The sequence below is a fragment of the Cucumis sativus genome, chromosome 6, assembly GCF_000004075.3.
Source record: "Cucumis sativus cultivar 9930 chromosome 6, Cucumber_9930_V3, whole genome shotgun sequence".
In the NCBI taxonomy this organism is placed as follows: Eukaryota; Viridiplantae; Streptophyta; class Magnoliopsida; order Cucurbitales; family Cucurbitaceae; genus Cucumis; species Cucumis sativus.
Window position 1 is genome coordinate 30,187,176 of NC_026660.2, and position 15,389 is coordinate 30,202,564.

At 34.0% G+C, this 15,389-nt stretch overlaps 2 protein-coding genes across 2 annotated transcripts; one reads left to right on the plus strand and one right to left on the minus strand.

Moving 5' to 3' along the window:
- Positions 1 to 1,182: 1,182 nt before the first annotated feature.
- On the plus strand, positions 1,183 to 3,655 carry LOC101220488 (F-box protein At5g46170). The gene is made up of 2 exons (XM_004134551.3): positions 1,183 to 2,642; positions 3,257 to 3,655. The coding sequence occupies exon 1, from the start codon at positions 1,399 to 1,401 to the stop codon at positions 2,620 to 2,622; it is 1,224 nt and encodes a 407-aa protein (XP_004134599.1). The 5' UTR covers positions 1,183 to 1,398; the 3' UTR covers positions 2,623 to 2,642; positions 3,257 to 3,655.
- Positions 3,656 to 5,314: 1,659 nt separating this feature from the next.
- On the minus strand, positions 5,315 to 12,427 carry LOC101205073 (transcription factor TCP2). The gene is made up of 3 exons (XM_004134572.3): positions 12,202 to 12,427; positions 9,394 to 11,218; positions 5,315 to 5,657 (listed from the first exon to the last, which is right to left on the minus strand). Exon 2 carries the CDS (start codon positions 10,795 to 10,797, stop codon positions 9,436 to 9,438), a length of 1,362 nt encoding a protein of 453 aa, XP_004134620.1. The 5' UTR covers positions 10,798 to 11,218; positions 12,202 to 12,427; the 3' UTR covers positions 5,315 to 5,657; positions 9,394 to 9,435.
- Between the last annotated feature and the right edge of the window lie 2,962 nt (positions 12,428 to 15,389).

The window sequence follows — 15,389 nt, forward strand, 5'->3', positions numbered from 1 at the left end:
TTTTTTTTTTTTGAAATTTTATTGTTATACAATCTGGGTAGTAGATGAGTTGAGCTTATATTGACAAAATATAAAAATTTTAATCAACCCAATTTCTTTTTTTTTTAAAAAAAAAAAGATTAAGAACAACAAATAATAGTGGATGAAAAAAAAAAGTAAGGGAGAAAGCTATTTTAATTAAGAGGTTGGTTGAGAATATAAATTGTATAGGATAAATTTTATTTTGAATAAAAATTGTATACTTGCAATTTGAATGTGTATTATTATTAGTAATAATAGGGCCAAATAGAATGTCACACAGTTTGGAGTTTGGAAACAAACACACACACTATGTTCTCTATCAATTTGTCTCTCAATTCTCTAATCTTTTAAAATAATATTTAGTTAGATCTAATCCACCATAGTTTGTCACATCTCCCTTTTATTAATATGAAAGTTAATAATGATGTAATAAAGTGGGTGCAGCTTTGGATTTGTAATTTTAACACATTTGAGGTCATCTCTTGGTTGATCCAAAGCATTTATTGGTAATTTAGTTAAATTAGTTGTGGCTCTAATCTATACTTCTTAATTACATATTCCATTACCTACTCTACCTTCCAATTATAAATAATAAAAATCCTCAAAGCTTTTCTATAAATAAAGATGATAAGCACTCAATAATTACAATAAATATTTTATTCACTAAGTTAGACAAACATTAGTTGACATTTAATTCAATTAGCTTAGGTAATTAAAAATGTTACTTTACAATCTTATATTTTCCTCCTCAAAGAAAAAAAAAAAAAAAAAAGAGAGAAGAGAAATTGTAGAATGAGCTCTCTCTCTCAAAAACAAAGAAAAGAATAATAAAAAAGAGGGATAAGGAATACATTATGCCTTCTTTTATTTATGCTTTCCTTTTTTTTTTTTTCTTCCTTTTAGTTGATTCAAATATAAGATGATAATAAATATAAATTAAATTACAAATGATTATGGTAAAGTTTATATAAATGTATTAGGTTGTTTAATTAAATTTGAATGTGGTAAAAGGTTTAGTTTAATTAAGATTATAATCATATAGTATAGTTTAGGGGTGGTTTTTGTAATTAGGTAAAAGAAAATGGGTGGTTTTTATAATAATGATTTTTATGAGTCCGAAAGGACAAAATCGTGGATCCATCTCATCCCACCATTTTCTATCTCTCTCTCTCTCTTTTCTCTTTGACCTATAAAATTAGGGTTTCGTCCATTTCTTCATTTTTCCCTCTGTTGTTGCCAAAGCTCCGATCATGCTTTGGCCTTCCGTTTCTGAATCAGATCCATCGCTTTGTGCTCAAGCTTTTGTTCTTTCACTTTCATTTTCTCTGATCTGAACGGTTTCCGTTGTTTCTTCAGTTCCGTACTTCACTCTTAACAATGTCCTGTTCATATCTACGTCCCGATCCCCCCGCCAGAATATTCTCCATACAAGACGGGGTTTTTGCCCAGACCTACAGCCGTTGTAACTACTCTGATGATCATTTTGATCGTCTTCCTGATTCTCTTCTTCTGCTGATTTTCAATAGGATCGGCGATGTTAAGGCTCTTGGACGTTGCTGTGCTGTTTCTCGAAGATTTCACTCGATTGTCTCTCAGGTTGATAACGTTGTTGTACGAGTTGATTGTGTGATTTCTGATGATGATTTCTCTTCAGCTTCTTCGTCTTCTGATAAATCCCGAAGTGGTTTCTCTAATCTGTTTCGTATGGTTCTTGGAGGCATTGTTAAGCCGCTTCAAGCGTTAGGTCAGTTTTTGGGTCCGAAAAGGGTGACTTCTTCTGGCTTGGGTTCGGCTTCGTCTTCTTTATCGACTTCTTCGCTTGCGGTTGGGAGGGAAGAAGATGGGGAAAGTGGTCAAAGTGGTGTGACTCATCACTCGCCGACGCAAGTTCTAAAGAATTTTAACGAGATTCGGTTCCTTCGGATCGAGCTTCCTAGTGGTGAACTGGGTATTGACGATGGGATATTGTTGAAGTGGCGAGCTGATTTTGGATCAACTTTGGATAACTGTGTGATCCTAGGTGCTGCGTCGGTGATTCACGTTGGATCCTTTAATAAGCACGTTCAAGAGAATGGAACTGATGGGTTTTGCTCTGGAAATGGCCCAGCGGCTGACGACAGCGGGAGCATTCCCGAATCGTTTTACACTAATGGGGGACTAAAATTGAGAGTAGTTTGGACGATTAGCTCGCTAATCGCGGCCTCGGCAAGACATTACCTACTGCAGCCGATAATTGCAGAGCATAAAACTCTGGATAACTTAGTTCTAACGGATGCAGATGGACAGGGGATGTTGTGTATGAACAAGGATCAACTTGAGGAGTTGAGAGTGAAGCCCTTGTCAGCTTCAACTGCGTCAAAGAGAACGCTTGTTCCAGCTCTGAATATGAGGCTTTGGTATGCGCCTCACCTGGAATTACCTGGTGGGATTGTTCTGAAAGGGGCAACTCTTGTTGCAATTCGTCCAAGCGAGCAGTCAATGACAAAGAAAGAAGTTTCTGATGGGTCATGGCTTTCAAACGCTTTCGAGGAACCTTACGGAACCGCAGCAAAGATACTGGTGAAGAGGAGAACTTACTGTCTTGAGATGAATTCTTTCTGATAACTTCAATTGGATCTGAGGTAATCCTCTTTCCGGTTGCAAATGTCTCATCCCCAAATTAATTCAAATTTAAATATTGTTGTTAATCATATAGGGTTTGTTAAGGATGTCTGGTAATGGGGTATCTATCAGTTCTCTGGTTAACCACTCTATGTTTGTATTGGCGATTAAATATGTTCTATGATTCTCTGATATTTAAATATCATGCGGTCATGCTTGGAATTTTTTAATAAACTGTAGTGTAATTCATAGGGAGACATGTTTTCTTACGATCTGTATATTGACTCGGGAAAGTTGTTAGTTGTAGATGCAATTCTACAACTTGAGAATGTCTAATATAATCCATTCCAAGTATGAAGTCGTCTTCCAATGATTTTTATGATCCATTTGCTCTTGTTATCCATGGGTTTCGTCATTAGTATTTGAACAAAAAGTTCTTGTTCCGAGTTTGGGAGGACTAGAAATGCTCATCTATACAGGACAGTCATTGTTAAATGTTGGTTCAGCAATTCGTAATGGCTTATTTTGCAATATTACTTTCTGGTTTCTTCATAAATTTTGCTTCTTTTTTTATTTTTCTTAGTGGGTTCTTCTCGTTCACTTGTTTACCATTTACATTCTTGTGGCCAATCAGCACGGAATGGTGGAAACCAGATAGAGGGAAGATTGACTCTGGCGGAAATACCTTGTTTCATGCATCACCGGTCTTCCATGTATTATGAGGTGAAAGTCTAATCACAATCAAATTGCAGCATCCTCAGATATCCATGGTTGATTTTAGATTGAGGAACGGGTGACTTCTGCTTAAACAATTGAGATAATTGAAATTCTTCCTCTACTTGGCTTTTGTTTGATAATACTACTTGCGAAAGTGCAAAAAATACAAATAGAGAGATGTTGTTGTAAAAGCCCTGTTGTAGTGTTTTGTTTCTTATATGTGAATATGATCTAGTTTTATCAAGTAATTGCATCCTAATGAATTGATTGCACTACTTAATGTTATGGATATTGAATGCATATTTGACACTTTTAATTCGTTTAAGTAGTTTGGTTAGGAGGAAAAAATGATCGGATCTTCAACAAAAGTGCAAAATCAACAAAAGAATCCTTTCATTCATCTATCTTTAATGCATTTTATGTTGGTGTAAACAATTGTTGCTCTTCAAAGTTCATAATTGGAACCTGATTTTGTAGTCCCATTTTATGTTGATTGTTCCTTTCCTTATTGAAGCCCGTTAGTGAATTAACCTTAGAGCTTCGGTTAACTTCCAAATGTTGTCCGTAGTAATCTAAAAGAGGATATGCACAATCGAATTATGATTGTAACAACTTGAATTTAGTCAAAAGTACACACTGCTTCCAGGTTTCTATTTCATTTTAATTTGGTGATTCATAGAAACTATGGCTTTGGGACGTTCATGTGATAAAACCTAAGAGAATGGATTCCAATTTAAATTGAATTCCAATGTGAAACCGAACTTTCATTGAATTTTAAATGAACGAATGCACCATGAAAATGGTGTCATCTACCAGAAGTGGTTTCATTAGTACCAAGAGTTCCAACTTTTAGATGCAATAATACGGATGGATAACAAGTTTGGACGTTGGGATATCAACAAAAACAGTCTTGAACCTTGAAAAGGTTCCAGGGAGTGGCAATGAAAAAGTTTTGTCCACTACACGTTTATTTATGATTTATTTGAGGGTCAGAGTGACTTAATCCTTGTAAATTATGGAGCAAAAGAAAGGTTCAGATGTTGACGAATAAAATAATTCAACACACATGAAAATGAATGTTCATATTATTGAGTATTTGAAAGGGAGGTTTTGGGGACAGGAGATTATAATGTCTCCCATTTTCATTGCCAGATATATTGTTTGTTGGACCATTGTAAAGCCAAACATGCGAAATGATTAAAGCTTAATAATCCATCATTACTGGGATTGATAGCAATTAGCTGGTTGGGATTTTGCTTCTTAACTGTTAATCACATGGAAATCTCTCGATTTCTGTTTGATGAAAATCATTGTTAATGATGCTTATTACTATATTTTAAACCCTTTTTTGCATGCAAAAGACAGATGAATATTTTGGGCGATTTCCTTTAGCAATAAATGATATCGATGACTTCATTAAAAGCTACCAATAATTATCACTCAAATTTAAAATTACTTGAGAGTGTAGAGTCAAATGTGTTAGTTATGTGTTATAATTATAAAGAACTGCTCATTAAATTGTTTGTAACTGAAACATTATTGTTATTATTTTGTCAAAATCATGAAACCCAAGTGGAGCTTCAATCAAAATGAAAGTTATAAATAACCATTCCAAAATCAGTAAACTAAAAAGTCTGTGTTAATCAATTTCACCTCTGATTTCTTTACTTTATTAAAAGTTTTATGTTTCACTTTCAATTTTTAAACATAATTTTAAAAACAAGTTTTTTGTTTAAAAAACAAAAATGTAAATTAGTTAGCAAATATACATCTTTTTTAAAACTAATTTTAATAAAACAAAAGGATTACCAAAACATACTTTTTTTTATTTTTTACTTTTTACTGAAAAAATGAGAATGAGAGTAAAGAAATTAGGAAGAAAGAAAATGTAGAAGTTTTAAAGAGCATGTGTTTTAAGAGAAATAGTTACCAACCCACATAGTTTATCTTGTGAAATCAGGAAATTTCCAGAAAAGAAAAGGAAAAGTTAAGAGTTTTTTTCTTTTTCTTTTAGTTGGGATTTTTATTGAATAAGAAACCAATACAAAACAGCTCCACAAATGGAGGGGAAAAACTGCAAGTGCTCAAAACATTGCACACAACAGCTATCAAAACAAAGGGCAATCAAAAGATTTAAACACAAAATGTGAAACAATAAGAAAAATAACAATCAAAATCTGGAAAAGAATTCAGCAGACATAAAATACTTATGCTTAAAAATTCAAACCTCTCCTGTGCAGTAACCAAATAACTGAACCAACATATTTGAACAGTACCTGCCTCAGCTTCTAGTCTTCCCTTCTTTCCCTTTTATATTCCTATGATTCAAACATTATTTGTGCTATGGTTAGATTCATTGGAAATACGAAAGCTTGTAACATGCAATCAAAGAGATAGATCTAGCAGCTCAAGTAGTCTCTAAAATGCAAGTTTCTAATAAGTAGATTCCACCACATGTGTAAGTAACCATTTCAAGGAAACGTAACTATTATTGCACCTACCCAAATTATTGAAATGGAGCACTACGAAAATCAATGGACTCAGTTCTGGAATTCTAGCGCAAAGCATAGTATATCTGTTCTGTAATCCCGCCTGGTCAATTGATTTAAGCGGGCATTTGATCTTAGTGAATAACATGAATCAAGTTAAAGGAGTTGGGTAAATGGAACACTATTCTTACTGAAGCCATTCTTGAAGAGCTTACGGATGTGGGAGAAATTAGAACAATCTTGGGGTTATGAGCAAATTCAATAGACTAGAATGTCACCACAAATAACTCTATATTTGCAAAATAAGCTTGATCCCACAAGCTTAACATCTTTTGCAGCTACATATGGTTAGGCATTGAGGTTTTTGTAAGGAATGTGATCTCGCCGTGTTCTAACTTCTAAGAGCGATGTTTGTAGTGAAGTTCAGAGTGAGATTTGGTGATTGATTCTCTGACAGTTATAGGCCTATTATCATCACAGCTCGTCCTTGTTAGAAAATCTAGGACAAGATGTGAAAAGTCGTATACAAGAACATGTGTTTGGATAATAGATGATCAAAGATTTCTAAAAGAAATTAAGAATATAAAAATCAAAACAGAATAAGGCTCCTAGTAAGCATTCAGAACGTATATTTTGAAGCGGAACAAGGTTGTCTAGGATACAAAGATCAAAATGCAAAGATACAAAGTGAAGAACACGTATTCAATATGGGTCACCTTTATTGATACACCAAAATAACTCTATTCAGATCCCATAGCAAGGCTAACTTGCAAACCCTTGTATATATTATATAAGAACACAGAACAAAGCAAAACAATCTTCCACAATCAACTTTTAAGGGAATTTGTTTCAAAAAAGCATTTAAGCTATTCAAATGGCATCCTATACTCCACGTGGATGGCATCTAGAAAGCACAAACCAGCTCTCCAAGCCTACTCCACAATCAACCCACAAGAAGCATTGGTGCTATTACATCCTAAGCTTAGTTAGCCACCCTCCATCTATGCAACATTGTTATCTTCATAATAATCCGATATCATCTACTTTGAGCTCCATAACTAAGCTTTTGAAACTACCTAAAAAATTTCGAACTAATAAAGAAAATTGCCTATACGTATGAACCATTGATGATGAGGGGAGAGAAATTTCTAATGTGGTTTCCGCTGTAAAGACGACCACCATCCTACCTGCAGAATCATGGACTTGGGCTGTCACATTACCTACTCACGTATAGCTTCCTCTCTAATCATATAGTTGAACCATTGTGGTTTCAACTATAAAGTCATGGACAATATCACATTTTTTAACCTATTTAATAATTCGAGTATTACAAATATTTTGATGCAATTCCTCGTGCGCTTTTCTAAAAAAAAAGTGTTACAAATATTTTTCTCCCTCCCATGATTATGGTTTTCTTTTCCCCATTATCCTTCAAAAAAATTTCCTTTTTAATGAACAGAATCCTTCATAATTAATTAAAACTTCAATAATTTTATCTTGGGAAACCCATGATTAGTGATCAACACTAGTTTGAACTCGTTTAGCCTATGTTAAGAAATAGTGCAATTAACCTATGTAGTTCTACAACTTGAATTCTAAAGGACCAACCAAACGGCCTTTCCTACGTCGGCGTACAGGCCTACTCAAGCATCCAAGGAGTGTTCATTAAAAGTACAAGAAAATAATAATTTGATCGATTTATTAATTCTTTTCTAAAAAATAAAATATAACTAGAAAAAAAGTTATGAAAAGTATTTTGAATCCAAGGATATATTAGTAAGAACCCAAACTTTTTTTTCTAGCTCACAAAAACGGCGGGTTAAATGTACTGGCCACTCCAGTTGGACATAATTTAAAATTTGTTTTGAAATAAAATTGTAATATCTTGGGCCGTCAAAGTGACATTTTAAAACTGATAGATCATTTTTGTAATATCTTGGGCCGTCAAAGTGACATTTTAAAACTGATAGATCAATTAGAAAAATCTCAATGTGATAGATCTTTTGATTCATCGTATAGATGAGTAGATATTCATGGTTAAATCATATTTAGAATCACAGCTCAAATGGTGAATTTTAAGAAATCAAAATTTATTATAAAATGGTCAATAGAATATTAGTGGTAAAGATTTTATAAAAATTACGTTAAGATTAACAACTACAAAGTCAAAATCAAAATTTTAAAATTCAAAACAAGATAAACATGGCATATCTAGGTAAATAGGTCAAAATCTGTTATTTCCTACTCTCATATGTAGTCCAAAATTTGACAATAACCTAACCTAGCAGCATGGAGTCTTGTTTTAATGTGAGGGAAAGAAAAGGCTCTACGATCTCAATCCACTAAAAGAAAAACCAAACTAATTAGTGTGCAGAAATAACAACGCTATCAAATTAAAGAATTAAGTGATATTATGTTTTTGCTTATTTAATTAATTGGAGTCCTCAATTTGGCTAATATTCAAACGGGGGAACTTATCTAGTTTAAAGAAGAAAAAGAAGATGATTGAACTAGAAAGGAAGCTTGTCGGCGAATAAGATAGTTCAATTAATCAAAGACATCAAGAATCTCCTAGGGGTTTGAGGTATAGAAATTTCCACCTTACTAAAACATCGCAACACGCAAATAATGAATTGAGAATAAATATTATTTGCCAAAATCAAACCATTAGAAGGAGATATAACAGGTAAATCTACTCTAAAGAAGTGAATGCATTTAAGATTTATCAGCTTACACTTACATTTAAAAGTAGCAAAGAGAGAACGAAAAGAAACGCACACGCAGAAACACAAGGAACGGTGAACTTTAATTTTAACACTAAACCAGCACCATATCAGAAGAAATTATCCAGACAATATGATAACTATCAAATTATGCATAATGATGTCAGACGACCATGAAAAGATGTGATAATCAGGCTTTCAAAGCAAGATCGCATATTAATCAATTAATATAGAGTAAGAGAAGTTTATCAGTTTTTGTTAGATTCTGTTGTTTTGTAGAAAGCGGCCATTTTCATGGAGCTTCCAGAGTATTTAAGTCAGATTGTCGTAATTCCCAAACTACAAATCAGAAGAAAACATAAGAAAAGAGCATTCATTTCCAAAGACAAGACCCATTCTAACCATTAGAAAAGAGACGCTAGCATTCGCTGCGCCCGAGACTATCCTTTTGCCAATTAGAGGGCATTTGGTTCTTAAAGTATAAAGGCAAAAATCAGCTCCATTTTTGTAAAATTGCGGTATTTCCTCTAACTGAGTTACACATGGCACGGCGAAGAGAAAGCCTAGCCCGTAGCCAGTGAGAAGGGGACGCAAAAAGAGGAAAGAAGCAACCTAGGTAACAGTCAACCGTACCCACTTCACGGCAATCGAAAAATTATTGGGTTTCTTTTTTTTTTGAGACCATAACCAAACTTTAGCCCAATACCCAACTTTTTTTTAAGTCTACGAAGAAAGCAAACGGCCAATGCTAGAAACTGGTGAGAGTGATCAAAACATTTGAAAACACAGATTAAAAATAATTGTACGAAAAATTAACAGCGTTTTTAAGTTTTGAAGCTTACCAGGAAGAAGATAGGCCGAGAGGAATATGCTGTACAAAAAATTCAGTCCTTTCCTTTTCCTTTCTGTTCCGACTGCCGGTTCCCGCCTCCATAGCAAAGTTGCAAACGGCCGTCAAATGCAGGCGAAAACTGATAGTGGTTATGATTTTCCAGTTGTGGAGCAGCCGAGGTTGCCGCTCCGAAGAGGAAAGGTAAATTAGATCCGTCGACAGGAGAAAACCTCTGGAGATGAGGCAAGAGAGATGAATTGGACTGAAGGGTCCCCCTATAATAACCCGGAAGGTTGGAAGAGATGGTGAAATTGAGGCTGTAGTCGTTGCCACCCCCCGGTTGAGTTGTGGCCACGGGAACTATATTGCCATCGTGAACAAATGAGAACTGATGAAGCTGCTCCGCGTTACTGTCTCCAGTTGAGACGCTACTAAATAAAGGAGTGCTTGACATTGTTTGTGGCAAAGAAGTACCCAGATTCATTTGGTCAGAAAAGCCCGAAGAATGGTGAGTTCTGGAAGTGGATGGCTCAAGAATTCCCGAGCTGAAGTAATCCATTGCAACAGTCGACGACTGCCACTGCCTTTCTGCCGCCACGCCGGCATCCCGATGAGCTGAAACGGATGCAGCACCGCCAGCAAGTAGCTCGGTGAAAGATGAGTTTCGGGTCATGGAACTGAGATTATGATCGGTAATGCGAGAAGAGTCTTGCTCTTTTTCCTTTTCCTTTTGTGCTCTCTCCTTGGCCCTTTCACGAGCTTTGAGGCGGTTCACGCGAACCTCAGATCGCGAAAGAGACAAACCTGAACCCTTGCTGGTTTCAGAGTTACTACTGCAAGCAGATTTGGACAAAGAAACATGTAATTGGCTTTGCTTCTGCTCGACTGAGTCTAACGGGCCGGGTCGATCAGTGACACTAATCTTTTCGCCACTCAGCTGTTTCGGAGTTTCTGGAAAAGAAGCATTCAAAGAAGGCAGCTCTTTTATTGCATCTGCGGCCGCTTTGATAAGCCACTCGACCGCCTTGCTTGGTTGCTCAAAACCCAACCGATCTTGAAGATCGTAGAACTGAATCGCCGTCGCTACAGATAACCGAACCCTACGGTCTCTTAATCCCTTTGAAGTCCACACCTTGCTATGCCTGTCCTTCCCGCCGGAAGCTCGAGAAACCCTAATAATCCGGGAGTGGTGCCACCCCCGAAGCCGATTAGTTTCATCATCAGCTCCTCCAAGACCTCCACCGCCAACTCCCGCCGTGATGCCCCCATCCCTTTTCGATTCTTTGTCTTTTTCATCCCCCGTGTGAATGTTCTCAACCCCTTTTAACCCTATCTCGTTGGAGTCACTACTTCTGCCATTTGCTAACCTTGGAAACTTACGCGGTTGTTCTTGAATATTATCCACCACCTCCATAACACTTTCATTCCTTAAGTACGCAAAACAAAGATCCGTAAATGAAGACCCCGTTTGACCTTTGGCAGATGCTTTATATCCCTAATTTTTTCCCTCTCTACGATGAGAAAGAAAGAAGGGTGCAGGTTATTCTAGAGAGAGAGATAAGAAGCACAGATGTTGAAGTGCAGCAGGTGTGGTGGTTGTGTTCTGTACATATTGATGACGATTATTCAGAGCGTAGTACTTTACTTTGTGCTGTCTGTTCAGTCATTAAAAGGTTTCTTTTACCCTTCGATATATCACAATCTTTAGTCAGCAGAGGGGCAGCTCTTTCGTTCGAAACTTTCAGAAATTGTATGCTCTCTGAGGTAAAAACCGCTGGTTAACTCAGACGACTCTCAGCCTCGCCTCCTTAAACCTGCAAACCTCGTCTTAAAACCTACAATGACAGAGAAGAAAGAGAGTTGACACCCCGTCTCTTTAAGGCGGGTTTTAAAAGAAGATAAGCTTTTACAAATGTGTTGAATATCCATTTTAAAGAAAAACTCTCAACCATGGAGCCTTATCTACACTGTCTAAAATGGTTGGATCTCACCTCCTTTCTTCGTTTTTTTCTTTGGAAAAACATTTTTGAAAGCAAAAAGTAGAGAAATAGAGCAAGAACTCACGGATCTAAGCTAACGATACTTCTCTTGAGCAGTATTTAAAGATTCATCACTGGTCGTAAAAATGGCAGACAAATTAACATCAACACGACAACTCGTGAGAAATATTTTTTAAAAAATAATTAAAAGAAACTAACAAATTCATGTTCCAAATTATCCACACAATCACAAACAAGAAACTATTAAATTTATCGAGCTGGAAGACAATGTTGGGTCCGGAGAACGCATTATGCATACATCAATTATTCGGGTGACAGGTGTTCATCGCTGAGAGGCAAAGAACTAAACCTAGAGAATTTACATAACCTAGATTTTCTTTTTCATTTTTGTTTAACATCCTCAAATCTCTTAGCTACGTCCAAAATCCTTTACAGATCTGCAATCTCTTAACCCAAAATTAACCACCACCAGCAGAAAATCTTCTTCTTCATGCTCAAAATTCCAGTCAAACAGAAAAATGAAAGCTAAAAACAAATTCAACAAAGCCATCGACAAAAAAAAATGCACAATCACAAAACAGAAACTAAACCTTCCGAGCTTAAATTAGATTCACATTCATCCAGCAAGATTATCGTTCTCTGAACAACAAATATACCTCAACAAATATACCTCAACAAAATCCTGCTAGCTAGTAGCTCAATCTCAATCACTAGCATGTAACACAAAAGTTCAAATCCACATCAGAAGTTCATACCATTAACTAAAAAACTAAAATCAATAAACTCCAAGTTTAGACGATTCGTTAGTCAATTCTCACCGAAACAGATATAAAGACTGCAGAATTTCTCAGATAATAGAGAATTGATGCCGATCCTTCTGAAGGAAAACAACCGAATCTACAGTCCGGGAAGAAAATAGTCGAAGCAGAACGGCGGGAAAAATTGGGAGAGAAAAAGAAAGAGAAGTTGAGAAAAATAAGTGAAGAGAACTGGAGAAGGAGAGTGAATAATAAGTGAAGATATTTTCTTTCTTTCTTTTTATTTATTTATTTATTTATTGAGGCCACCGGGCTCATCGGGAAAGCTCCGACACTCCGCCGTTCCTTTCTTTAAATATAAATTGCTCCTCTTTCAATAATAATACTAACCAAGATTAAAGACTATCTACTTTACCTTAATTAATACCAAATTACATTTAAATATTCACTTACCACTTTCATTTACATCTAATTTATGCTTAATCTAACATAATTTACAACATAGTTTTCATTATTTTTTCTTTAATTTCTTTAACTTGTGGGTGTTTTCCTTTTTCATTTGATAGTTTTTAAAAACCAACAAACGTTTTTGTTGTTGGAAGTGGGTTGGCATGATTTCTATTTCTGTAGTTTAGGGGTCACAAATGAATAAGTAATGTATAGATCATACTCGCTTTAATTCAATTCAATTATTTAATTAATGAAACAAGATTCCAAATAACAATTGTATTTAATTTACTTGTAAATTGATTATATGCATAGAGTGCAAGTAGGTTATGGTATTGATTATATATGGAATGTAAAGTAATTAGGGTACTCATACCAATATAATTTTAAAGTAACATTTTTGACTTTGGGAAATGTGTGTGTCTCATCCTTATCTTTTTTTCTTTCTTTCTTTCTTTCTTTCTTTTTTTTCCATTTTAAATGAAGATTGAAATAGAAATTTCTTTTCCAAAAAACAAATAATTCATTTTTTTTTCTTTCAAGATTTAATCATGTGACAACAACGTGACTGTTTTCTTTCCGTTGTCCATAAATAAGGTGTGCAGATTCTTAAGAAAGGACAATAATTTTGAGGAGAAAGAAATTCTTTGCTTGGGGTTTTTTATTTACTTCTTTCTTTTACCCATCTATCACTCTCTCTACATTAACTAAAATTAAACACTCAAATTTTTTAAGTTATATAAATGGTCAATTCAAATAATTGTTTTTGGATTCATTATTTAGTGATTGAGTGCTATGAAAAAATTATTACAACTATATGCATTCAATGGACAATAGTAAACTCATTATCATTTAATAATGTTGACTACAGTTATAGTATATTTATACACAATATGTATAGGATAGGGTGCTGTTACTTCTTAATTGTAAAATACTTGTTTAAATCCTGATATTAAATAGAATTTGTCTTTATATGATTTCATAAAATAAATTACAACTAGCAAATTGCTTAAAGTGGAGTTCTCTCAATAATGAACTTGAACAAGGTAGAGTATAAATTAGTATGATAAAATATCATAAAGTTATCAAGTATATATATATATATATAGTTTTTTTTAAAAAAAAAGAGTTCCAATTCAACTATACTCGTAGTTGGATAAATTTAAATTTACCAATAATTAAAAGGGTTAAGAATGTGAGTCAAACTTAATATGGATTAAGTATAAAGTTGCCCTTTGATATATTAAAAGCTAGAACTATGTCCATGTACTTTGGTAAAATCTCGAAAGCAGTTAATGTACATCGAATTTTAATTATAAATATCACAAAAACATTTATAAAAAAAAAACAACCCACAATACCTTTTTCTGCGTATTGCAAAAATAACAAATGAATAATTAGTGATATATTTTAAATTTACTACTTATAAAATAGATATAAATGCTTAATAAATTAATCATGTTTGAGTTGGGATTAATTAAATGGTAAATGTTAGGTTTAGAAAAGGGAAGAAATAGTGGTGGCATGGTAATTAAGAGTTAAAGGGAGGCTTAATTGAGATTTGCTGAAAAAGGGGGAGCACTAAACTCCATGCTGTTGGTTGAGCAAAAAGATTCGTATTTAATAAAATGACTTTTTGTGATAGAAAGAATTAGATATATAATTAAATAATTAGGAGCATTGATTAGTTTAATTAAAAGTACTGAAAATGGGGATATTCCATATTAATTTCATTACGATATGAAACTGACCTTTCCGTACCACAAATCATATGTCTCATTTTGCATCCATTCTTTGCTTTATTATTGATTTTTTCTACAACTATACCTTTATCACTATCATTCTGCATTCGTTTAATTATTTGATCTATGACGTGACAATTTTATTTTATTTTTGTTACATTCAGAATATCGATAATAGTAAATTTTTGCTATAATAAGTTTATTGATCTACGAAATTCGAATATTTGTACACACATATGTAAAATTAGATTATGATTAATATCATTAAATTTATAACTCACTGTATTGCTAAACAACAATAACCTGTAACCACCCTTCTCTCAAAAACTAGTCAAATGAACCTTTGTCTATAGTTAAATATATCATACACGAAGGCTTTCGTCACGGGTAATACTAATATCATACTTGACAGTTGTATATAAGGTAACCTCTCACGTATAATTTGTAAGATTCAAATGAAGAAAAAAAATCTACTAGTCATTAAAAACATTAAACCATTCGTTGAATTAACTCTAGTTGAGACGATCATATCCTCCATGAAAATCATCTCTAGGCCTCTAAAAGACTTGTATCATCACATTTAGGTGTGCTAATTAGATTAGTTAGTAGCACAACAACTTAGCATTGAATATCGATGTGAGAGTATATCGATAATTCGATCATATCTTTGCCGTATACATCGAATTGTCTTCTTTCTTTTAACTTGGAATTTGTTTTTTTTTTTTGTTTTTTTTTTTTATTTTGGAAGAGGTTATAAAACTGAGGGTAAATAGTAAGGGTGAAATCAGGTTGCAACCCAATCCATATTTTCGGGTTATTTGGGTTGACAACCCGTTTAACCCGAATTTAGTTTCTTAGGTTGGGTTGGGTTGCCGGGTTGTATATATAAATATTTCTTTAATTTTTTTTTCCGTTTTCTAGTTTATAATGATTATAAAAGTTTGAAATTGTTACATTTAAATTTCAAACATATATAATTCAAACTTTCATACAATAAATTCAAAATTTATATACCACTAATTTGTTTTTTATTAAAATAATATATATACATACATATTT

Excerpts from the sequence above, each read along its gene's own strand:
- LOC101220488 (XM_004134551.3), top strand. The coding sequence starts at position 1,399 with ATGTCCTGTTCATATCTACGTCCCGATCCCCCCGCCAGAATATTCTCC.
- LOC101205073 (XM_004134572.3), bottom strand. The coding sequence starts at position 10,797 with ATGGAGGTGGTGGATAATATTCAAGAACAACCGCGTAAGTTTCCAAGG.